This window comes from Artibeus jamaicensis, unplaced genomic scaffold (assembly GCF_021234435.1).
Source record: "Artibeus jamaicensis isolate MK-2021 breed Jamaican fruit bat unplaced genomic scaffold, CSHL_Jam_final contig_444, whole genome shotgun sequence".
Taxonomy (NCBI): domain Eukaryota; kingdom Metazoa; phylum Chordata; class Mammalia; order Chiroptera; family Phyllostomidae; genus Artibeus; species Artibeus jamaicensis.
In genome coordinates, this window is record NW_026521831.1 from 6,879,777 (window position 1) to 6,905,616 (window position 25,840).

The following is a 25,840-nucleotide window of genomic DNA, read 5'->3' on the forward strand; positions in this document are numbered from 1 at the left end:
TTAAAAATGGCAGGCAAGCGGCAAAAGCATGCCGAGCGCCCCCCCTCCCCCGCCGGAGAACAATTACGGCTGTGAAGCAGGGCCACATTTAGGGGGCGGTGGGCGCGAGAAAGGGCAACGGGGGACGCAGACGAATTCCGACAGCCCGCAGATGCCGCCAGGCTGGGCGAGCGTCCGCAACCTCGGCGCGCGGGTCCACGAAGGCCGCACAGGCACGGGGCCACGGCCACAGAACGCCAGGCCGGCGGGACGCAGGGCCGCAAACACCCTTCAGCCCCCGCGGCCGCCGTGTCCCGGCTCCTGAGTGGCCGAGGGGCCGGGATTAACCTTTCACCGCGGAGCCCCGCCCAATCACAGGCCCGCTCTCTAGCCGGCGCGCGGCGAGCGGAGCGCGGGGGGGCAGGCGGGGCGGTGCGGGCGCCAGTGGGATTCTCCAAGCGGCCGTGCGCCGTCGCCGCGGGCTGTGCGCGGGCTTCGGGCGAGCCGGGCGCTGCGCAGTCTCCGTAGCCGCGGGCGGGAGGGGTCGAGGCGGAGGCGCGGCGCGGCGCAGGCTGCTCCAGGCCCAGGTGAATGGAGTAACCTGACAGCAGGGACCAGGCGACGGCGAGCGGGAGGAAATGGCGGCGGCAGCGGCGCCGGGCGGCACCGAGAGGCCTGGGCTGTGACGCACGCGCCGGAGCGGGGTCCGATGGTTCTCGAAGGCCCGCGGCGCCCCGTGCTGCAGGTGAGGCGGGCTCCTGCAGAGCCGCTTTGTGTCCGGGGCGGGGAGCGGCTCCGCCCGGCCCGGCGCGCGCCTCCGCTCCCGGCCGGCGTGGGCGCTCGGGCCCTGGGCCCGCGCTCCGGCCTGGCCTGCGGGGCGGAGACGGCGCGGACAGATGGTGCGGCCTCGCCTGGTCTCCGGCGGCACGGCCTGCGGGGCGGGCGCCCACCCGCCGGACTCTGCGTGTGCCCCAACCCTGGCGCGGCTTCTGAATCACCGCTTTGGAGTCCCTGTGCGGTCGCTGCGGCCCTGCATTGGGACGCGGGCGCCTCCGCACACGGAGCGGAGCGCGTCCTCAGCGGTCTTCCCGGCGGGTGGAGAGCGGGGGTTTGACAGGTCCGGTTACGCGCATGGAGAGGTGCGGACACAGCAGCGGCGTCTCAGGAGCATCCTAGGGACCTGGGGTGGTGGCGGTCACTGCTCTGGGCATCACTGGACACCTTCGGAAGGACCGGGAGGGAAGGAAGCCTTCGGGGCCCGCCCGGGCAGGATTGGGAGGATTGTTCGTGTTTATTGGCGGGTGACCAAGCTCTGGGTCCCAGGGGACCGGTGACCGAGGCCATCTTCCCGCCGCCCCCCCACCTCCGATGTTTTTGTGCCAGAACTTCTGGACTTGCAGAGAAGCCTTTCTTCAGGTTTATAAGTTTGGTGGGGACGTCAGTGTATGATTTCAGTTAGCACACCAGATTTGTGTAGATTATCTGGAAAAGCTGAGCTGCCCCGTGGCTTTGTCCGCAATACAGAGCTAACAACCACGTAGTGTCCCTTCAGTAGCCTGAAGATTGGCGAAAACGGAGATGAGTGGGGAGCCCTTGCTCTGTAGTGTTGAGTCTGTGTGTGTGTGTGTAGAAAGTCATGCTGAAAAGGCATGTGTTACTGATCCACGCAAGTTGAGTGTTCTTCCAATGAGCGAGCGGGTTTTAACAACATTCAACTGAGGGTATTACTTTGAAGTCTGTGCTCCTTGAGGTACTTTGTTCTTCGTATTTCTGAATCTTTACAATGCTGATTTCCAGTCGTCTTTGTGTTGCCGCTCTTCAAGTGCCACGCATTCAGTGAATGGAAAAGGGCACAAGTTCGGTAACATGGGAATTATATGTTTTTAATGTGCTTTAATAAAAGCACAAGTGGTCATGGAAACATACAATGAAGACCAAGTTTCGAAAAGGCCAACTAATTTGAAAAATGTATTGATAGAAACATTAAAATTTCTAAATAAAAATACCCATCTTAACCAAGAGCTCTCGAGTTTATTACAGGCTGGATGATGGAGCAAGGGCCTGGGTGAGGTGGCTGGTGACAGTAATTTTAACATTACTAATCCCCGCAGGAAGTAGGTTCTGGAATAATCAGTGTATTTTGCCAAGTGTTGTCTTTAAAACTAGATAGCTATATGTGGTACATGTATGTTTTATGTAACATGCCATGTATATATACACACATAGAGTTCTTTCGAAGCTTCATTGTAAGCCATATCTCATAAAACTCTGCCTATAGATTAGAAACATGAAAGATTGCTTTTAATATGGTCACTGTAAGCATTTAAATGGTAATGTTGGTTTACAGGTTTAATCATGGCATCAAAATGCTCTTTTAAAAAGAGATGGATTAGTCAAATTTAATTTGGGGAGAAAAGACTTCTCCTGCAGTCATTTTAGTAAGGATTTGCTTTACTTCTGATGCTGCCATGGCACCCATAAAGGGTAAGGATTGTCTGCTGTGCAGTGCTCGTGGTGTGGTGTACAAATTGTACAGTGAGGTGTCTTTGCCGTTGCTGAGTTCTGTTTTCTTGGTGATAGAATACATGTTATTTGATGTGGCTCAGGATCTTCTTTGGCAGTGATTCCGAGGCGTTACGTTCATAGTGCAGCGCTACCTTCCAGGAAGGAGGACGTCTGTGGCGTTGAGATAGCCGTTCCCTGCTGCTGTCTGCCATGCGAGGCGCTCCTTTCACTCGAGAAAGTAGATGTTCAGTAGACGTTCTCTCACTTGCGGCCTTAACATCCTGTGGTCATTCCTTGTGGGAAGGAGAGAAGGGGAATGTTTATTGGTAAGAAACGGCTCCTTGTCCTGTGCCAGGATGTTGCAGGTGCGTTCTCATGTAATCCTCACTCTGACACGGGGAAGCCAAGACTCAGATTATCGCCCGGAGCCAGGAGTCTGGAGCTTTCAGAAGCAGGGCTACCCCACTGTGCTTTCAGGGCCCTGGCACGCGTGCTCTTTCCATTGTGTTGCATCCCTGCTCTGGGTGGATTGCAGGGGAAAACCTACATAACCTGTAGGTAAGTCTTCAGTTAATACTTGCGGAGTGAAGGAAAAGCTGTCTAACCATTTTAAAATGTTCAGGTGACCTCTCTTTATTGCAGGTTTTTTCTTTATTTGTGGTAAAACACAACAGAATTTGTCATTTTAAGTGTTTTTAAGTGTACAGTTTGGTGGCATTAAATACCCGTTGTTGAGCCACCACACCACCACCCATCCCCAGAACATTTTCATCTTCCTCGGCTAAGACTCTGTCCCCACTGCACACCAGCCCCCCTCCCCTCCTCCCAGCCCCCGCAGCCGTCCTGCATTCTGTGTGCCTGCGACGGCTCATGGAACCTCACCTGAGTGGAATCACGCGGAGTTTGCTCTTTTGCAGCTGGTTTATTTCACTTAGCATAGCATCTTCAGGGTTCATGTGAGTTGTAGCATGTGTCAGGATTTTCTTTCTTTTTAAGGCTGAGTAATGGTTCATGGTCTAGGCATGCGCCACAGTTTATTGGTCCGTTCACCCAGAGGTGGACACCTGGGTTGCTTCCGCCTTTTGGCTTTGTGAGTGATGCTGTGGCAGACATAGGTGAGCAAACACCTGTTGAGCCCCTGCTTCCATTTCTCATGGGTATTGTTTCTTGATCTTCAAAATGCCAGACTCAGAATTTATCGCAGTATGGATTTTCTCAGGGTTGTTCCAGATGTTGACTTTCCTACAAACAGTTCCTCTTTGTTGTAAAAGACTAATCTCCTCGAGGCCCAGGATTGACTCATTTTTATGATTTCAGTTCCTATCAGTGTCTGGCAAATGGGTTTATTCAGTCCGTTTGTCACGGAGCCAGGTTGTGCTCCGGGTGCCCCAGGACCGTGCTGGCAGGGTCTGGGTTCAGCTTGTGTCAACAGCGAGCTGGAGCCCAGTGATTTACCTTGTTTACATTGTGCTTTGTGTTTTCGGACCTGCAGGGTTTAGTTCATTCTAAAAGCCCAGTGGACGTCCTGTCTGTTTTATCATTTGTCTACTTTGAGAAAGGATTCAAGATGGTCTTAACAGTAACAGGCGTTTGGAAGGGCTGAAAGTGGTGAAGGCTGAGGGTGCAGTGTGGGGGGGGGAGAGGGGCAGATGAGAAGCCGAGGGCAACGATAGCTCTGTATTTGCATGTAACTAAAGGTTTTTCTATTTATTTAAATATTAGTCAAAGCAAAAGAGGAAACAGTACTAATTATAGTTGGCATTGATTAATGAAAGGAAGTATACCAATCACCCAGGAGAAAGACTTTTCTCTTCTATGATGAATAAGTAGTGGTTTAAATTCTTACAAAAATGACATTAATAATATAAGGACACAATGTTTCACAAATGATAGAGAAACATTTTTCACATGCCATTTTAGAGAAACTAGGTAGAAGCTTCGGGCATAAAAAAAAGTTTTAGTAATACAGGTGTAAGTCATTCCAGTGATTTGAGATTTTTTAGTAATACAGGTGTATGTCATTTCAATGATTTGATTTATTAGATTTGGCTCATTTATCTTTCACATGATTCCCCTGAAATACCAATTATCTGATTCAGGCTTCTGACAGGTGCTAAATGGTAGCCTGTTTGCAGTGAACTCGCTGCCGGGCAGTGCAGCAGTCGGGGTTCCAGGCTCTCTCTGTCCTCTCCAGGGCTGAGGGCTGGCCCAAGGGGAGGGCTGCTTGTGCGGTGGTGTGAGCTCAGCGAGCCAAGTTGGAGGGCGCCTTGCAGTTGATCCTCGAACAAACAGTGCGGGGCGTAAGGGGTGCCAATCCCCACCTGGGTGAAAATCTGCATGTAACTTTTGATTTCTTAAAAACTTGCGTGTCCCTCGACATCCCACAGAATTGGTTCCTGGAGCAGTCCTCCCCACCCCCGCCCCCTGCGAACACCAAAACCCTTGGGCGCTCAGCGTCCCCATATGTAATGGCCCTCTGCAGCCATGGATCGGAAACGGTGCAGGTATTTACTGAATAAAAATCTGCGTGTTAGTGGATCCTTGACCCTCGTGGTGGTGTTCAAGGGTCAGCTGTGTTTTTGAGGTCTATCTGATGAAATTGAAATTTTCAGTAACATAAGAAGACCTTTTTAAAATAAATTCTGAGTACAAAATGACTTTCCTCTTTATATCAAAAATTGTCAATGAATTGTTGGCTCACCTTTAGTATGCGAAGTTGCTATACATGTTAAATAAGTGACTAAGAAGTCGCCGTAAGAAAGCATTGCCTGAGGTTAAGACTTAATAGAAATAAGACATGAAATACCTGAATTTTGTCCTTAATGTTTTGGTTTTGGATACTTGTCGTGACATTAAACGTCCTTTAAGGTTTATAGAATAAGGATGGACTAGAACAGTGCCTGGCATACAGAAGATGCTCAGATTTGTTTAGTGAATAAATTAGTTTGTATTACTTTTTTAAGTACTTAGAAGCTAACACAGGTTTATGGAGAATAGCATTGCTTTTATATTAAGCTTTTAAAAAGATCATTACTGCTCTGATTTTGGACAAGTCGTGATGCTTGGATCGTCTCCATTAGTGACGTGTGTATAATTAGTTGCATAGAAACATTGTGGACTGAGAGAAGTGTTAAGAACTTCATAGAAGAAAATTGCTGTAGAAATTGGGAGTTTTACTGGTATCGTAGGCTTTCTCATCGTTGAAGTGGGCTAAGCCTCATAGTTACAGTAACTCTTTTTTAGGTCACAGTTCAATATATGTAATAAAGTCGGGATTTTAAAAATACATTTGGAAATTCTTTTGAGGATTAAAAAATGCCAGCAAATCATAATGAAAGAAGGATCTCAATTTGAAAACTGGTCTTGAAGTGATAGAGAAAGCTTCTTTGATTAAGGAGTTAGACCAGTAGCCCTATTTGAAGGGGGGAAGGCAGTAGAGCTACCTGATATTTTGACACTCCAGGTTTTCTGTCTCCCTTCAATCCTGGCAACAGCCGAGGAGGGCAGGAGCAGCACGATGAGCCCACAGATTTGAAGGGCCCCTCTTACACATCCTACTGCACAACCATCGCTCACACGTGGCTCTGGGCAGTGGCATCTTAAGCTGTTCCCACTTTACAAAATTAAATATTACTATTTTATTACAGCATTGTAGAGATGTTTAAGATCAAGTCTTTGGTGTCAGAGAAACCAGGGTTCAGATCCAGATTCCTCCAGTTTGTGGCTGGGGAACAGAGGCTTATGGCAGCCTCTGAGTGTCGGCCTCCTCACTGGCAAACTGGTCATAAGAGTAGTATCTACTTCTGGAGGGTTTTGAGCAAATCAGTTTCTTAAACTCTTAGCTGGTTTCCAGCATATGACTACCATTTGATAACATTTAGTTGATTTTTTCTTTAATTTAAACACTTAGAGAAAATCATGCTATATTCTTCAAGTGATTAGATGGTAATGTTTTTCTCTAAAATTATTAATGCTGAGGTGTGTGTCTGTATTTATAATGGGAGGTAAAAAGAAAGCAGGCTCGAGAGCCTATTTTACAGACAGTTTTCTGTGTCGAGTTTCTGCTGTCGCCCTAGACCAGACGGTTCTGCGTTAGTGACAGCAAGTGTCACCGTGCCTTCAGTGTTGCTGACTTTCCCCAGTAATCCTTCTTCGGTTGTGAGTGAGTACCTATGTCATCCTTGAATCTGTATTTCGAACCAGCATAAGCTTTTTCTGGTGTCGCATGTAGTCAATGTGGCCAGTGGTTTTTATTTATTCTTTGGAGCCTTCTGATTTGTCAAACTTTTTTTTAATTTTATTTATTATTGAAAGAAGAGAACCCCGCTACACCAGGTCATACTTACAATCTTACATAAAATTATAGGAGGCACAGGGATCCCCTCGAACACTGTCCATAGACGCTTCATTTAGGTTATGTCTGCACAGATAATGAATGACAAGTGATGGGTTCCCTCAGGAACAGCAACAGAATTCTGGGTAATTGAGGCAGGAGTTCCACATGGTTGGAACTAAACGAACAGTATAAAGTAATGAGTAGTAAAGAAACCTGTGTTCTAGTTTGGTTTTACTCCTAAATAACTAGGTGTGTGTTAAGGAAAGGCTACCTTGGCCTTTCTAGACTTATCTTTAATTTTCTCACTATAAAATGAGAACGTTTACACGTCTCCGGCATATGTTATAGTCAGTAATCTTTGAAGCACCCATATAATTCAGATACCTGTGTATTTCAAGCTGAGATTCTAAACTAAATTCTAGATGTGAAAAAGGCTGCATTTCCTGAGCAGTAAGGTTTGTATATGGTAATGAAAAGAAAGGACGTGATAGAACTGAGAGGTGTTCTGAGCAGGAGATACAAGGTAAAAACCCTGGGAGCAGTTTTAAAAAGTAGATAAAGCCAGATTTTTGCCTTGAATGCACGGCAGCATCTTTCTGAGACAGCCGCGCCTCCCCATTGTCTGTCTCTGCATCTGGTGTGGCTCAGCGAACATTCGGAAGTGGATGAGACCAAAACTGCCCAGCGCTTTCTGTCTACCGCTGCGGTCAAGCCCGAGTGCCTTAGTGAGAGGCCTCTGGTACAATTAATGAGGAGACAAGTGCCTCATCATTACCCTGCTGTTTTAATTTTAGAAGCATTTACTTTATATAACACTGTAGTGAGATTCCATAGCCTTTTTCACAGTTTTGTATAGTTAAATGTTAAAAAGGAAAAAACCCCAATTACTAAATCTTTATACGTACCTGTTACATACAGTAAACTTAAGCGATTTATTAACCTTATACCAAACATTATTTTGGGTATTCTAAGGAAAATGCAGACATTTGTTGATTGAAAATATGGACAAATAACAGAATAGCCTAAATTAGGTATTTAATGCAGTACGGCGAGGGGACCGGAATTCAGGCAAGCTGCCGTTCCCACGTGCGGCTGCGGTGGCGCCCCCCGGAGGAGGAATTCTGTGTTGCCGATGTAACTCGTGGGCTCTGGTTGCCACCATGTCCTCCCACAGTAAGCCATTGCCGAGCAGTGTTCTTTTTTGGAAACATTCATACAGGGTGGGACAGAGTAGGTTTACGGCTGTCAGTACATGAAACAGAACTTATTCTTGTGTTATTATTTATTAATTGTATTGTTTTCCATACAAACAGCTGTAAACCTACCTTTGCCCCATGCTGTATTCTGAAGGAGAATATTGATTTTCCACTCCATCTCCGTAAACCTGTGGCCTCTTCCTGTTCCTGAACATTAGGGGAATTCTGGAAGGGTTTTTTTTTTTTTTAAACGTTTGAGTTGGCCCATACTTGGGCCAAGAGTAGGAAAATAAATAATTTTGAAAGTCTCTGTAGCACAGATAAACACGCAGCAAAACCTGTGTCTGGCCTAAGCAACAAACTCCAGCAAAATGCATAATACTCTGTTGTTTGTCTTGAGCGAGGAAGAAAATTGCACAGACATTGTAGTTTCTATAAAATTCATTTATCTCGTTTGAGTTACTGTGTCTGAACCTCCTTTATGATAATCTCTCTCACGATGAAACTTTTCATTCACTGGGGAAAGAAGTCATTATGTAGCATTTGTGTCAAACGGTTTGCCGTGTTTAGCCTGCGACCGAATGGAATAAAAATACTAGAAAAGTGGTGAGACGTAGTCAGTTAATGTGTATCTACGGGGCACCTGTGTTCCTAGACCAGTGAGGCCCAGAGCAGTGTAAGTGAACAGGACTGATTCCAGTTGTTTGGTTTTACAATTAAATCAGTGTTTACTTAGATATGTTTATGCAGATTCAGTTAAAAATAAACTATTCAATATTTGGCCTCGCATCTAAAATTGGATCCACTCTTTTTCAACCCCTTGAGATGGAAAGGAACTTACCAGCTGCAGCGCATTTTGACTGGCATGTCGTTGTACATAGGTGCCTCGTTTGGGATTGCGGTGTAGTGTGTATTGTGGAAATAAGGGAGTCAGACAAAATTTTAAGTAGAATTCCACCTTTCCCATTTATTAGTCAAATGGCTTTTGATAAGTTACTTCAAATCCCTGTAAAGTGGAGATGGTACTTAGTGTTGTTTTGAGGGCGGTATCAAACCAGATGATGGAATTTAAAAGCTCAGTAAGGTCTTTTCCCTTCCCCTCTTACTCTGGGAGCTTTTGCTGTTTTATACCCACTGTGGTAAAAGAAGAATTTATTGTGTTAAGGATTGTTTTCTTCTCTTTTTAAAAAATAATTCTTTCTTTTTAAAAAATTATTTATTTTTAGAGAAGGGGGAAGGGAAAGAGACAGGGAGAGGAACCACTGTGTGGTTGCCTCTCACATGCCCCCTACTGGGGACCTGGCCTGCAACCCAGGCATGTGCCCTGACTGGGAATCTAGCCGGCAACCTTCTGGTTCACAGGCAGGTGCTCAATTCACTGCGCCACACCAGCCAGGGCTGTTTTCTTCTCTTTTAAAATAAACTTTAAGTTAAATTAGTTTCACTGCATAAACAGGCAAGTGCATAAAATCACCAGGACACACAGTGAGCACAGCTGCAGCCACTGCCCGGTGCAGGGAGCAGACGGGCCCAGTGTGGCATCAGCCCCTCTTAATGCCCACCCTAGGCACGACCCCCACGCTGACTTAATTCCCTTTATTTACTTTTAACAGTAAATGGGCTTCCTGGCCAACCCAGTAATTTGATTACTGTAATTGCATATGAAGTGTATTGACCATTTTTATACCCTGTGCTGTGAAGTCCTTTATGCCCACTCTATTTGTGTGGCTGCCTTTTGTTTATTGATTTGTATGAGTCGTTTATGTTATCTCTTGCTCTTAATAAGATCACTTAATGAACAGTTGTAATTATAATGCAATCCAGTTTGTCAGTTTTTTCCTTTATGATTAGTGCTTTTTATATCTTGTCTAAGAAATTTCTGCTCACCCTAAGGACATGAAGGTTTTCGTCTATGTTTTTTAAATAACTTCATTGTTTGATTTTGTACATTTGGGCGTATAATGTAGCTGGTGTTGATTTCTGCATGTGATGTGAGGTGCGGGAGTTGTGGTTCATTTTTTCTGTCTGGACACACAGCCTGGCTCTCATCTGGAAAGGCGGTTCTTTTCCCTGCAGGGCCGTGGTGCTGCCGTCTTCAACCTTATACGTAGGCCTGCTTCCGTATTTTGTTCTTTCATTGCCTTTTCTTGTGCCAGCACCCACACTATCCTGATTACTCCGGCCTCATAGTAGGTCCTAAGAAGTAGATTGATTTTCTTGATGTTGAGCCATCTTTGCTTTCCTGTGACAAACAATAGGTGGTTGCGACGTGGTTTTCTTTTTGTGTATTCCTTGGATTTGGTTTGTTAGGATTTTCATGCTTTTTGGTTTGAGAGCTAGGTCTGTACTTTTACTGTACTGTGACTTTCCTGTCCTTGTTGGGTGTGGTGTCGAGTTGATGCTCATTTTATAGTAAGAGTTGGGAAGTGTTCGCTCTCATTTCTGTCCTGAAGAGTTTGTTTTTAGCATTGGGGTTATTCTGTAAACATTCAGAAGAATCACTAGTGAAGTCATCTGAGCTTGGAGTTTTTAATAATTAATTTTTAGTAATCCATTTTCCTTAAAAGGTATAGGCCTCTTCAAATTTTCTGTTTCTTCAGATGTTAACTTTGGAAAATTGTGTTTTCTCAAGGAATTTGTCCACTTCACCTAAAGTATTTCCTTGAGCAGCCACTAGGAAATAATTGATACTGAAAATAACCAGATAAAACTTTTCTCCATTTGGAAAAATCGCAACTTTTTAAGAGATCATTAAGTAATAAAAAGAACATTCTTTGTTGTGTGTACTGAAGAACAGACTATGGTTAATGCCCCTTAAATTAGGTTTGTTGTGTTCTCACTCAGGCCCAGGTGTGATCTATGTGGACAGAGTTGGTTTCCTGAAAACTAATGATGTACAAAGGCTCTTGGTATGTGAAATCTGTGATTAGATTTTTATTTTTTTAAATATTTATTTATTTTTAGAGAGGGAAGGGAGGGAGAAAGAGAGGGAGAGAAACATCAGTGTGTAGCTGCCTCTCATTCACTCTCTACTGGGACCTGGCCTGCAACCCAGGCAAGTGCCCGGACTGGGAATTGAACTGGCAACTCGTTGGTTTGCAGTTCAGCTCTCAATCTGCTGAGCCACTCCATCTAGGGTGCGGAAGCTAAATTTTTAATCGTCGACCACAATTCACTTTGGATTAATTCAACCAATGAATTACAATGTAACATATGCTTTATTGTTCTTTGAGTGATTATTTACAAGTAGTAATAAAAATCTGTAAAGTATAAAATAGGAGTATCTTTAAAACATTTTGAGATGAGCACAGTGAGCACATTCAGCTTCCTCCGCTAATATATGCAGCTCTTTCCACAACAGACGTCTCAGGTATTTTTTAGTGATCTGCACATATGACTTAGCTAATTAATTAATGTGTGCATTATGGGTTATCTAGGGGAGAAGAGGACCCTGTAGGTGACCTCTTTGTAGCCCCCCTTAGAGAAATGAGACCCACACTGAGGCCTTATTGGTGGGAAATGGATTCCGTCACCACCTTGACCTCGACCCTGCTTCCTTCCCTCTCACATCTGAATTGTTCTGTAATATACGTATATTGGATTTAATTGTGACGTAATTGAGTAAAATAATAGTTGTTAGCTGAGGAGACTTCATTTATTCTGATACTGCTGCTTTCCCCCCAGAGTTCCTGAATTCCTGTAATGGATGGTATAATTTTTTTTGTATTTGGCAAGTAGCAAATCTTTATCTTTCTTTTTAGATTAATTTATTTTTTGGAATAGCCACATTCCCTCGGCAGCTGAGTGGGGCTCTCCAAGTGGAAGTGAGCAACAGGCCGGCAAAGGCAGAGACTCAAAGCTCGAGATGGGGCAGAGCGTCCTGGTTCTCCCGGGGCTGGGGTCGCTGGGCAGGTGGTTCCTGGAGCAGTTGCAGGCGAACCAGTATGAATACAGGCAGTGTTTGTAACCAGGAAAAGGAACGTCTGCTCGGAAGGAAGGAATTCAAGTTCAGGAGTCTCTTCCTCGTGTTTAGATGTTCTTGCCTGTGGGCCCCGGGTACAGTTGGTCGTTCTCGGACTGAGGTTAAACTAGGTGAGAACCTTTGGTGCATACCGAGGATAGAAATGCAGACACCCGAGTCTTGCTCAAAGCAGGCAGGACGAGGTTCAAATCCTTGCAGAGCCGTACGGAAGGCCGTGTACGGTCTCGCTCCTGCTTGTCTTACAAGTTTCATTGTCCGTTCTCCTGGGGACAGGTGCTCCAGCACACTGCTGCGGCCCGACCTGCAGGCTGTCTTGTCCCCAGGGTGCCCTGTGCCATCCTTCCTGACTAGTGCTGTTACTACCCACTCTGTAAAACTGACCCCCAGTCCAGGGCTCACCTTCCCCAGGGCACACACTCACATCAGGGATGTCTGCTCAGTAAATATTTGTGGAACGAAGGAGTAATTTTAAGAGTCAGGAGGTAAAACAGGTGTTTTTAAGTGAGGAAAACCACCTGAAATGTGACTTTTTATACTACTCTGAAAGGAAATTGGGTAAGTTCCATTGTTCTGTTTTCCACTCTTAGCCAAATACTGATTTGTATCAGTATTTAGTAGTTTTATTTTTTTTTTTTACTCTATGTTGTAAAATATTTCAAACTTAGAGAGTTGTAGGAAGAGAATTTACCATTCCAGGCATTATGCTCTTCAGTACTAAATATTTGAGGTATATATTCTAAGAACAGCAATGTTCTATTACATAATCACAATACAGTTACTAAATCGGGGAACTTAACATTGATAATATTTAAGTTTTACCAATGTTACTATAGGGGGAGGGAAAAAACTTTCCGTGTTCTGGTTCAGGGGGTGGAGACTATTAAACTGGCAGAGGACAGATGAACAAGAGAAGAAGAGGTTTGTTTTGCTTGCAGGCCCGCAAGAGAGTCCCGGGAAGAAGTGAAAACCCAAGGGAGTGGTCAGGCTGGGGAGCTCCTGTGCTATTTCAGTACAGGCTGGTCGGCCGCGGGGATGGGACAAGACCAAGGAAAGGAGCCTGGGCTTCTAGGGCTGGTAGATTGAGCCAGGTTAATCTCCGAGGGAAGCCAAGGGAAGATAAGGTTGATTGGTGCAGATTTAAGTCCAAGGGCCTCCAGTGATGAGTGGTCTCCCCCTGGTACCGAAGGAGGGACAGGGGTTGCCTTCACAAAGGGAAGTTGGTGGCCTGCCCTCAGGCAGAGACAGGGAGGGCAGACTTCCCCCTGGGGCTGCTTTTCTCTCTTGCCTGCAGCTCAGAATAACCCTTATGCCAAAGTGACGTGTTGTGAGGTGGCATATTCTGATCAAGCCCTTTTTACAGGTTTCCTTCCCTAATGCAAGGGCCAGCCCAGCCCAGGAATGTACATTGTATTTAGTTGTCATGTCTCTTTACTCTTTTATTTTTTTTATTATTTTTTAATCCTCACCCCAGAATATGTTTTTTTTTAATTAAAGATTTTATATACTTATTTAAGAGAGAGAGATGGAGAGACAGCGATCGATTGCCCTCTGCACACACCCTGACGAGGGCGGAACCTGCAGCCTTCGGTGGACGGGACGGTGCTGCGACCCCCCGAGCGCCTCAGCTGGGGCGTCTCTCGCTGTTTAATTCTGATAGTTTCTCAGCTTTTATCTTTTATGATACTGACAGTTTTGAAGAGCACAAGCCAATTGTTTTCTGCATGCATTTCAGAATTGGTTAGATTCAGGTTTTGTACTTTTAGCAGGAAAACTATGTAAGTGATATTTCTCAGGTCATCACGTTAGGAGGTGCACGCTGTCAGTTGGTCCCAACATTGGTGACGTTAGCTCTGTCACTTGGGGTAAGTTAAAGTGGTATCTGTCAGGTTTTCTGGTGGAGAACTTCAATTTCCATTTCAAATAGTAGTCTCTGCAGAGATATTTTAAAGTGTTGTAAATATTCCTTTATAATCCTTATGTAGTAGTATCAGCATCCATTAATGATTCTTGCCTCAATTTTACTAATATGGGTAAAAATGGTGATTTTTTTGGTCTATCTTCTACACTTAATAGTTGACATTGAATAGAGTTTTATATGGATTATAAACCGAATAAAAATGCAGTTTTTAAAATGAAAAATTAGTGAGGAGTATTTTTTGAGTCTTTGGGTTTTCCCAGTTGTACCTGAAACTGTAGGGCTTTGAATTGTTGCGGAGACACCGTCAAGGTTGGTGTCTGCTCAGACTGCGTCCTTGTGGAAGACAGTTGTGTGGTGGCCGGAGCCAACCCGGGGGGGTGGGTCTCTGTGACGGGAGGATGAGTGTAGTGGGTGACATCAGAGATGCCATCGTTCACATCGATGCCTCTCCAGCTTCGGTCCTTTCAGGTCAGTCCTGAACTTCTCTTTGTAGGCAGAGGGGGCAAGGATGGAGGCATTAAACTGACTAACATAATTTGGGCTGTTTAAAGGCTTCAAAAAGCAGGAAGCATGTAAATTGAAATTTTCTTCGACTTGCAAAGATACATGTTTATTTAAGGTTAGATAAATAAAGTTTATTCTCAACAGAGTTAATTAACAAAACTGTATCTGTGGATAGTGCCCACTTTGCTTGGACGTAGGAAGACACCATTAAGCCTGACTCGGACGTACAGGGAGCCCGTGTGTGCCAGGTGAGGGGACAGACAGTAGGGGCTTTAAGGGGAGGCTTGGCGGGGCTAGGGGTCGGCCCCAGAAGGAGAAGCTCACCTGTGAAGGTGGGGTGCATGTGCCGCAGAGAAAGCGGGTCCGACGGTGGGAGCTCCTGGCGCAGTGACACGCATTGACACGGCAGTGGTGCGGAGCTCTCCACGCTTGCTTCTCTCACTCCGCGATGCCTAGCGTGACCTCACACTCGGCCTCTCTCAAGCTCCTTTTGCCTCAGGACTTCTCTTTAGTATTAAAATGTCCTAGTGATATGGTGTTAAAATTGCTTGACATAGAAAGTTGTGTCCCCTCTTACCTCGTGGGTGGCCTTAAGTGGTGTAAAAGACAGGTAGAAGGTGTCTTGAATTGAGTAAAATTCTAGCACTTGTTGAACAGTGTTTTTATTGAGTCAAGTACAGAAACTAGGCATCAAACATTAACCATAAAACTCCCCTTGAATGCTAATGGTGCTTTAAGTATTTACTTCTCTTGAAACAGAACTGCAGGGTGAATGGCGTTGTAGGCAACTTGAAGGGGAGGGACAGGTACCCCGCGACTTTGGTGTGTGGGACAGCATTCCCAGTGAGTGTGCCGTTGGCCCGCAGCCCAGAGACACTTTGTATATGGAAATGTTGACGGATGGGATTTGTTAAAATGGTATTTGACCTGCATTCAACTTCAATTTTGGACAAATCTAATTTTAGGCATAATTACGTTGCAGTGTAAACATAATATATTTATGTTACAGATTTAGAGAAACCCAGAAATGTGGTTCATAGAGTAGTGCAGGAAGAAGAAGGCTATTGAGTTTGTGGTTTGAGTTATGGAAACTGGAGTAAAATGTACTGCATTTAATGGCTTCAGGAGGAAGAGATTTTTCTTCTCCAGCACCTAAAACAGAATCGTTTATCTCTATTGTCTTTGTACAAATCATTCTCAGTTTGGAAGTTTGTTTTCCAATTTTAAAAGTAATAAAATGATCGCATTGTAGGGAATTTCAAAATGCAGAAAAGTTCTCAGGAAAAGAGATCACTCCTGGCAGTAATCACACGCTCAATTTTTGAGTGAATATTTTCTCTCCACTTTTCCCTCCCTCCCCCATAAGTTTTTAACTTGAAGATGTAGTCATGGTATTACTGTAAATGAAAATGTTCTACTTTTTTCATTGAATGCTATAGCATAAGCATTTTTGTTCATTATAACTCAGGATTTTCAGTGGCTCAATTGAACTTCGTCATATAAAATGAGCCATGGTTTACCAAACCATTCCCTCGCTCATTGTGAGACATTCAGATTTGGGCAGGGGGTGGGAGGTGCACTTTTTGCTATTATAGTTGGTGATGTTGAGGGAGGCATTTCTCTACGGGTTTTTTGTTGTTGTTCATGTTGTAGGCTAGATTAATCTGCAAGGATTTCTAATTAATGGTGACAGATATGACAAGTTAAAATGGCAGTGTCCGTGGAATTGGAATCTGAAGGGGCCAGTGTTCACATTCTTGACGTTGGCCTCCCCTGGCTTCTCTCTGGTCTCGGCCTTTGGTGTGTCCTTGGCCTTGTCCTGCTCTGTGTTCACCAGACACTGGCTGGTAAACCCTTGAAATGTCTGTGCTATAGAAGTTTTGGATGTTTCCCATTTTTTTGTTTTTTTCCAACTTCCTGTATTTTCAAACTTGTCCATTTGGTGACGATGATTTCTCGCCCATTTGGCACCATTTTATTGCATGAGAAGCAGTAAGGGAGGCAGTGTTTTCAGTGGTTTCTGTGGAGCCAACGGAAGTAGCGCGGGACTTTCTGCGTTTCGCTTTTAAAGAAAACCAGTGGATACAAAGCTAGTTAATTTTATTTTACGTTATATACTATATTTTGTGATTTAAATAGGTTTTTATCCTTCTGTAAATTCATCATGACCAGGTAGTTTGGAGTTTTGGGTTTTTCATGTTCATCAGGTTAAAGCACTGTATAAAATCTTATATACTCTAAATTTTTATGAGAATACATGTTCTATGCTGAATTTAGGGATTAATAAAACATCTTAGATTTTCTTCAAGAAATTCCTTCAAGTCTTAAGAATTGTTTGAAAACATGGTTCTAGGTGCAGATGGTCCTGTGGTTTTTTAAAAACGGCCACTTAGCGTGTTCTGTGCAGCAAGCCCTTGTTCTCCACCAGGCTTAAAACGTGATGCGCGTCTCGTTTGGTCTTCCTGGTGGTCAGGTGCTCCTATCTCGTAGGCAAGGAAACCACCTTAGAACAAGGCGGCGGAGTCTGATAAACTTTGGTCTTCCAGACGCGGGACCCCTGGCTGGCAGGCACTCAGATGATTTTAAATGAAAAACACTTGAAAAAACAAAGAAGACTTTGCCTTCTGCATCCCCAGTGGCCTTCCTTGGTGCCCCTCCTACATCAGAGGGCCTCTGTCGGGGGAGGAGGGAGCAACTGTATGAGGACCTGTTCAGAGGTGACCCATCGACTTGACGTAGGAAGTTAGGCAAACAGGTGAGGCTCTGCTCTGAGTTGAATGTGGAACAGGGTGGTTGGTAAGGAGTTCAGTAACCTGGATCCCTCTGTATGCAGATTTTTTTTAATGGGCTGTGTGTCCTCCGAGTTCCCTCTTTTTTTTTTGAAACTCCTTTCCCCAGGACAGTGAGGCAGCTGTAGGATTGCTCTAGTATTTAAGTTCCATGGAATGGAATTTTGTTATTTGTTATTTGGCTATTTGAGAATTGGACTTCTAAAATTTTTTTAAAGCTGGTGCTGGGAAGATATGATTAGAAACACAATCTCCTCACAACCCAGAAAACCTCTCCATAAAGGTGGAAGGAAAGAGAACAGTTTTGTTATTGAGTAAACACGGAACCAGAATGTGCAGTACATCACAGGTCAGCCACCAAAGAGATCGGAAGCAGGCGAGGTCTTGTTCGTTCATGCAGCATGGTCGGTCCAGCCCGTTACATCCATGCTGTCAGGGGAAATTGCTGACTTCTCATGGTTTTCTCACTGGAGGTAGGTTTTGCAGTTTGGAGTCAGATCACAGAACAGGTCCATCTCTCTCCCTAGGAAACTTGGAGACTGGGCGTTATCTTTCTTGATTACATTTCAGATTTGGTTCTCAGGTCCTTAAGGAAACATTCCTGAGAAGTAAGAAGGACTCAGGTTTAAGAGTCACATACATTTGGAAAGGTCCGAGAAAGAATTTTATTAAAAAAGGATAGGGAAAGAAAGAAATGTCTCTTCCATTTATTTTTAAGTGGGAGTATTAGCCTGTTACTTTTAATTTTGCCCTTAAACCAACAACCATATAGACAGTCATATAGAGTTGTCACTTGGTGTCCAGTGCCAGGGATCCGTTAAGTGATTTATGCTTGGTTGGAGTTAAAATCATGCCTTGGATGCCATAGCATATTTGTAATGTTAAACAAAAAATTTTAACTTCCATGGTTGAAAGTCTCTAAAAGAAAGGGCTTATTAGGCCATTGCTGGGGCGGGGTGGGGGGAGAAGACTGGGGCATGGAGCGGCTCGGTAGAAGAGACGGCTTGTTCATGCTCCTGGAGTTCTGCAAGTGTTTTTATACATCAGGTAGGGGAGAGAGAGAGGTAAGCCCTTCTGAAAGAATTGGCATTGGCTATAGACAAAAAGGACAGGAGACGGTCCTGTCCCACTTCTGGGATAGCAGAGTCCGGGGCAGAAGTGTCCGCTCCCTTGGACAGACCATGCACAAGTCTGGAGAACTCCGGTGTGCATGAGAAGCTGAGGTTCCTGGGGTTCGGGGTTGTCTTGCTGAGTTCACTCTTTGGAAAAACCTGGGAATTGGCCACCTGGAAATGAATCCACAATTTCAACATAGGCCAAGGAGTGTGAGCAGTCTTGTTAGCACTGGCTCAGGGCTTTAAACAGGCTGACTGTTCTTTGTCTGTCTTTCTCTCTCTCTGTCTCTCTAGCCGCTGTAATTTTAGTTTAGAACATCTCAGAATTGTTTTCCTGGTCAGTTACTATAAACTAATCTAACAGCTGTTCCACCATTTTTAGTTCTATCTGTTAGTTTACAGAAGTACTTTTCTCCCTGTTTTGATGTAACAGTGTCCATGTTGTTTTTCTTTAGTCTTATTCACTTATGTTCCCTGTAAGACTTTATGGTAGTTGTGCATTTGGTTTTCACAAGAGCAGGAATGCAATCTGAACGCTGATACGTGTAAAGTTACTAGTATCGGACTCTGTGACACATTACAAGAAAATGAGTGAGTGGGAAGTTTTCTTTTACCAGGAAGCTCTAGGTGCCTTTCGACTTGAGACAAGAGGGTCAGCTGCCTGTTGTTGCGGCCTTTGTGTGAAGCAGCGCAGCCCTGTGCTGGGCCAGATGTGGATGTGTGGGTCAGATGTTGATGTGTGGGCCAGATGTTGATGTGTGCTGAGTTGGTTTGTGCTGCAGCCTGACGGCAGCGTGTGGCATGTCTTCTTCAGGGTTGAAGGAGCCTATCCAATAGGAGTTTGATGGCTGTAATTCAAGTCGTGGTGGTCAATTAAAATTAAAAGCGCAACCGATTGTCTATGTATTACGAATATAAAATAAGTTCTCATTGTACTTGGCATGTTAACTTTCTAAAGTATCTATACAGGATTGTCTAGGGCAATAATTTGGATAATTCAGCAGTAATAGTGGAGCTGCAGTGAATTTAAGGATTATCAGCTTACTCTTGGTTACGGTGCTTCTAGAAAAGAGGTGAATTTGAAGTAGAAAAGAGGGAGTGACGCTGGTTTACTCAACGCACTCCTTACCGGGTGGCAGCATGGAACGGAATTGTGAGTGAAGCACGAGGCAGCTTTAGGGAGCTGACAAACCAGGAGACAGGGAGGTGCTTACGTGCTCCTGGGAAGCATGAGGCTGACTTAGCATAGTGTCGAAGTGTTTTTAAAGCCAGATTTTACTGGAGGAAAATGTAATTTACTGCCAAGAATTCTCCCTTATGTCAGATCATATTAACAACTTTTTAAAATTTTCGAATTAGAACATAATAAATACAAATTTTAAAGGGCACCTCTTTCAGACATGTACCGTTTTCTTGACTCCCAATAGCTATATCTAAATTATCAGGGATCTTACTCTGATGAGTTAAATATGGAAATTTTGTTAAGTAGAAAATTTCTTAAAGTTGGTTTTTAAAACTGAGTTGCATGTTCTAAAATATTCTCTCTGATTGCTTTTAGGTTACCTAGGGTATGAATTAATACAGACTTGGGGACTGAAAGGACTTAGACTCAGCATTTTGAGGTAAATATGGACATACTTACATAGTGTTAAGGTGTCCCCATTCTGCTTTGTTAACCTGTAGGAAATAAATTTGTGTGTGCAACAAGAAGGCTGGCCCTCCACAGGACTGTTCTTTAAACACCAGGCTGGACTTGAACGATGAGAGTCGCTCCTCCTGAGCCTCTGCTCCCAGGGGCATCGTGGTGCGCTGATGGGCCAGGGTCAAATCTGACTGTCAACGGTGTTGATTCAGTTCGGCATCCATCTCAGTACTTTGTGCTGCCTTAGTTTCCGGTTTATGATCTCCACTAGGAGAACCACCCCAAATTTAAATTTCTCTACAATATTAACACTGGCGAACTATGTTCCTAAGTTCTTTTACTCATAAATGAATTCTGTAAGAGTTTATTGTGTGGGTTTAACTGTTCTTTGAATTGGTTTTTAATTTCATTTTGAGAAATTGAAATGGCTGATGTATTTTGTACATATATTGAAGACTTATTTCTGAGTGACTTGGATTTTTAGCCAGGTTACCTCTTCTAGTGACCTTCAGTGTTCTGTGTATGTGAATTCAGGAAATAACACACACTTATCCTTTTATTCTTTCATTTTCCTAGTTGCTATTTTTAGAGTTTTACTTTGTTTCATTTCCTTATATTCATTTCAGAATCTTTTCTTGCACTTTTTTCATTCCCCCACATCTCTTGGGGTTAAGCCTACTATTGTTCCTTCCCTTGTTCTTTGTTTCAGAATAACTTAGTGTCCTACAATAACCCAAATGTCTTTTGTTTAAGGTTTAATACAAAAATGATGGCCCTTATTCAGTTCTTCGTGTCAGTAAGCTGCTCTTACAGATGTATTTATATTCAGTTTAAGTGCAGGAATCTTAAAATTGGCTATTTTTGCATTTGTTTTTAGAGCAGAAGCATGGGCGTGCTGTGATTTTCCAATAAGCCGCTATCACAATGTCAAAATGCAGTTCAGACAACAGCAACACAGCGCTCTCAGACGTTAACACGGTAAATCGGCAGTTTATCCTGCGTGGAAGATGGGAAAGAGTTCCTTGTATGTTTCACTGAGTGATGTCTAAGTGAATAATGTATAGGAGGCGTGAAACGACCTTGCCGATTTCATGAGTGTAAATTGTTTGACCAGAGTTAAAATCTGTGATTGGAAAACAGTCCTGTGTGGTTCCTGTTGGCGCTGCGAAAGCAGTGAGCTGTAGTCAGTTCATCTGTGAGCTGCAGAGCTTGACTCACCAGCAGGGGTTCAGAGCTTTTCATTAAGGGCAAGTTAAGGAAAAAAGGAGTAATCGATTTCAACATGCCAAAGGAAGGAAAAATTGGCAAAATTATGGATTGTTCTGTTTTTACAATACTGGATTACCTGTTGAATTTTTAAATCTCGGATCTGCTTTCCTCTCACTAGGAGGTCTATTTCAGGGGCCAGCCACTGTATTCCAAAAGAGCGAAAATGGGTGTAAATTTAGGACCTCATGGGAACTACCCGGGAGGGTTAAGTTGCTGTCCTGCATTCCCTCCCAGAGCCTCTGTCCTGCACCCTGCAAGGCCGGGAGGAGCAGGGTGGCTGTGGGTTTTCGAACCAAAAGAAAGATCTTTCTGAGCAGTCTGGGATTCTGCTCTATACGTTACTGTGTGGACATTCATGAATCTCTGATGAAGTTCACTGAGTGTTTACTCGTTTAACTACATACACGGTACCTGTACCAAGAAATTTAAGAGTTGTGGAGAATGAGGCTGTGCATCCAGTCCTTGTGGAGCGTGTGGGCCAGTGAAAGAACAAGGTGTGTGAGTGTGTCTCTGAATGTGTGCGCTGTGGTCTGTGTGCGGAAGGCAGGGAGAGGCTGTTCGAAGGCTCTTATGCCATGCGTGCAGGCACCATTTCTGTTCTGCAGATCTGCGTTGGCTGTGTGTCCTGTCCCGGGTGTGGTTGGGCGCAGCGGTGGTACAGATGAGTGTGAGACACGCAGCTCCTGCACGCCAGGAAACCCTGGTCTAGTTCGCTGTGTTCGTTTACTTTTTGCAACTCTTTACTTGGAAATTTCAACTTTACGGAAAAGTGGCGAGGCGTGAAGAGGACGAAGTCTATGTCCGTGCTTCACCCACATTGCCCATTTGCTTTATCAGTTGCACATACACACCGTATACACGTCTGTATGCGGTTTCTCTTTCTGAACCACTTGAGAGTCAGTGGTATGTACCATGGCCCTTGACTGCTGAATACTCGAGTGCACCCTTCCTAAGAATAAGGCTGTTGCTCCCTTACAGAGCCCACAGCCGTACTGCGGTTACGACTCAGTGCCCTTTTCTCAGCGGACTCGAAATGTCCTTTATGGCATTGCTCTGCCACACAGGATCCAGGCTGAGATTGGCTTCTGCATTTAGGTGTCATGTCTCTTGAAAGTCTTTTTTAGTCTGGAACACTTTTGTAGTTTTTTTTGTTGTATATTATGATATCCCTTTTAAAAAATAGAACATTCTTCTCACTTGTTTTGGGACAGTTTTTTCTGGAGTTATTAATTATTATAATTATTGATGTCACCTGTCTGGGAAGACATAGCGACCTGGGAGGAGGCGGGTGTTGCTGGTTTCTGCCTGCACGTGGCGGAGGAAGGTGCATGTGGGAGTTCACACGGTTTCTCTCCTCTCTTCCTTTTCCCCACACCTCCCTGGCCTTTAGACTGATTTCCCAACGCTCTCTGCCACGTCTGTGATGTGGTTGGGTGAAGAGTGAGGGGTCAGGCTTAGGGATGCATAATCCTAGACAGGAAGCAGCCTGTAGTGAGGAAGGAGAACTGCAGAGGGAGCCTAAGAATGTAGCCAGGTGGGAGGTGTCTGCGACCTCAGCCTTGGCCTTCAGAGTGACCTGTTGACTCTCAGGAAATTAGGTAAAGTAGGTTTTCACTTTGGGCTCTTGGCAGCTGTGTTGAGTAAAAAGCTTGAATGATGAACCCGAGGGTGTGGGTCTTGTGGGCCTGCAGAACTGAGAAAAGTGAGCGCTTAGTGTGGGGTGAAAGGAATGGCTGTTGGGGTTCTGGTTCAGTGGAGAATGAGCAGATTGTCTCTTTGATCCAGGGAGAGTAATGACTTGGTAGTTTCCCTAATGTGCTCCGGGGCGCTCTGCTTGCCGTCTTCCTCCGAGAAGTGTAATGAGAGTGGTTGTACTGTCTGGTCCCCAGATGGCGCCTGCCCTGCTGAGGTCCGTGGCTCCAGCAGCCCCACGCCCTGTTCCACTTCCCCGAGACTGCACTTGTGTCAGTTGGGTGGTGCGCTCTGGTGCACCGAATTAATCTCTGAGATCAGAATTTGTGTCATGTTTACCCATGAGAGGACTGTGCTGGAGACTTCTTGTAGGGTTAGGTGCGAACCGAAGTCTTCTGTGTTGTGCCAGGTTATAAACTGGGTGTGTCAGGATGTCAGAGTTTTTGTTGTCAAGGAACAGAGAGCTGTGTTCTTTCCTTTCAGTTTCATAGGGTGATAACCATGAAAACAATGAACACTGCAAAGCAGCACAAGGGAGAAAATTGCCTTCTACGGGGCAGTAAATTCCACTGCCAGTCAGGAAGGCTGGTGGTGGGCTTTGGCATAGAGATTTGAAACCCTAAACATCTGGCTGCAGGTTAGGACTGTTAGAAAGACTCGATTTTTGTCATTTTACGTAACAGATTTATCTTTGGAAAAGAAAACAGAAAGACACAAAAGTGCTTAGCTACCATAAAAAATAGTCATTTCACAGAACAGTGTGTTTGTTTTCATTTATCTAGGATACGTATCATTTTAAAGATAATGTATTTAAGTAGTTGATCATCTCTGCTAAGTTGTTAACTGAGAAAAGACCTGAGGTTCTGGTCTTGTGATGAAATGACTCCGTGTTGGCAGGCGTGATGAAATGACTCCGTGTTGGCAGGCGTCCGAAGCTCCCCTCTGCGCAGACACCGCGCTAAGTGCACGTTGTCTCCTCCCCGTAGCAATGACAGTGCCACAGGCCTCACGCATAACACTTGGAATGTATTCGTGTACATACTTACGTGTTTTATATATACCTGTATTTAAAAAGGCATCCTACTATACACATTACAGATGTGGTTCTATTCAGTAAATACAGACGTGTGTTATCTCCATAAATTCCAGGTATTTCCGTATAGCCATAGTGTCATTTGCTTAGCTGATTTTTTATTAATATATTTAAAGTAATTTCTTATTCTTAGTACCAGTGCAGCAATAAATGTTCATGTACTTACCTGTTTGTACAGTTGTCTAATTCTTTTAGACAAGTTTCTAGGGATAAGGTTGCTGGGTTGGAGAGAAGAGAATGCTTGACTTTTAGAATTGATCCTCTTTGATCAAGAAAAAGCTAAAACAGTTACAGGAGGAGTTTGAAAGGCTCATAGGAGTGATATTCTGATGTTTCTCTCATTTCTGTGCTTTCTTTTGTTTTTGACCCCGCATGGTTGTGTAATGGTATTCTTTTTCCCTTTTGTAGTAAGCTGTGCTAGAACAAAAATGCAATGAAAGAAACACTGGATGAATGAAAAGCCCTGCTTTGCAACCCCTCAGCATGGCAGGCCTGCAGCTCATGACCCCTGCTTCCTCACCAATGGGTCCTTTCTTTGGACTGCCATGGCAACAAGAAGCAATTCATGATAACATTTATACGCCAAGAAAATATCAGGTACTAATGAGAACACTAATACTGAAGCATTTTCACTAAAATGGAATAAATTAGCATATAGTTGACACAACTTATAAACTCATTTACCTTTTCAAGCTTCCCTCTTCTGATTAATTTTCTCATTCCAAATGCCTTTGTTCTTGATAGTCCTTTTCTTTTCTAACATCTGCTGGGTAATTGGTTTGATAGTTTCATTTGTGAAGTTTTTCATTTTTATTCCCCCTCTGAAAACCTCGCTGTTCCCTAATGTCCATTTGGATGTGTCTGTCCTCATGAGCTGGGCGGAATTGCAGTTGGTTCGAGCAGCTGTGAGCGGGCTGCAAACGCAGTCGTCCTGTAATTCTAGGACGGTGTTCAGGCTGTGCAGAAGTCTCTCTTAAAGAAACTGTGTGTGCGTTTCAGCATATGTTCATGCAGCACAGCTATATATGACAGGCATTTTAATGCCTCCGATTATCATTATTTGTATATACAGATGCAGAAGGTATGCAGATTTATGGGAGGAAGATTTTAGAAAACAGTGGAATTTCCTGAATTAAAACGAAACTCAATTTTCTGAATTTTGCACTTAGCCAGGAGGTGTATAATCTCTTTTCCCGCTGTGTTCCAGGTTGAACTGCTCGAGGCAGCTCTGGACCGCAACACCATCGTCTGTTTGAACACTGGCTCAGGGAAGACGTTCATCGCCGTGCTACTCACGAAAGAGCTGTCCTATCAGATCAGGGGGGACTTCACCAGACATGGGAAGAGGACGGTGTTCCTGGTCAACTCTGGTAACGGACCCTTATTTCACCAGACTGCACGGAGGATACTGGAGGAGATTTTATGGCTAAGCAGATTTTCTCTGTGCTCACTGGGTTAAAATTATTAAAAAGTAGTGAGTTTGACAAATGATGTGCTTGTTGAAGCTCTGATAGCAGAAATATAATCTGGTCTTATTTCCTAACTTTGTTATTTCTCTTAAATCCTAGACATTTTATTTCATAGGTGTTAAACTTTAGCTTTTCTTTTAAATGTAATTGCACTTAATTTTGATTCTACATTTCTTTTGAATGGATTGCTATTGGAACATAATCAAAGTTGTGACAGTTTGTGTTTGGTTTTTTAGCTTCATAAAATATGTCAAAACGTGCTAGATTATGAGATAGGTAACTTTTTTATTTATGATTTTGCTATACCCGTTGTAGAAAGAAAGCTACCTGCTTTGTGATAGTTACTCAGTA

At 44.1% G+C, this 25,840-nt stretch overlaps 1 protein-coding gene across 5 annotated transcripts in view; it reads left to right on the plus strand.

The window, feature by feature from the left end:
- The first annotated feature begins 377 nt into the window (after positions 1 to 377).
- Positions 378 to 25,840, plus strand: part of DICER1 (dicer 1, ribonuclease III) — a 67,203-nt gene continuing 41,740 nt past the window's right edge. For 2 of the 5 annotated variants that reach the window (XM_037130124.2, XM_037130127.2), the window contains exons 1-5: positions 403 to 724; positions 19,883 to 19,946; positions 20,844 to 20,944; positions 24,429 to 24,617; positions 25,228 to 25,390. In XM_037130124.2, the coding sequence (XP_036986019.2) occupies positions 24,474 to 24,617; positions 25,228 to 25,390 (307 nt within the window). In that variant the 5' untranslated portion in view covers positions 403 to 724; positions 19,883 to 19,946; positions 20,844 to 20,944; positions 24,429 to 24,473. Of the gene's footprint in view, positions 725 to 19,882; positions 19,947 to 20,843; positions 20,945 to 24,428; positions 24,618 to 25,227; positions 25,391 to 25,840 lie in introns of all 5 variants that reach the window. The other 3 variants (XM_037130126.2, XM_037130125.2, XM_053666000.1) reach the window with 3 other exon arrangements.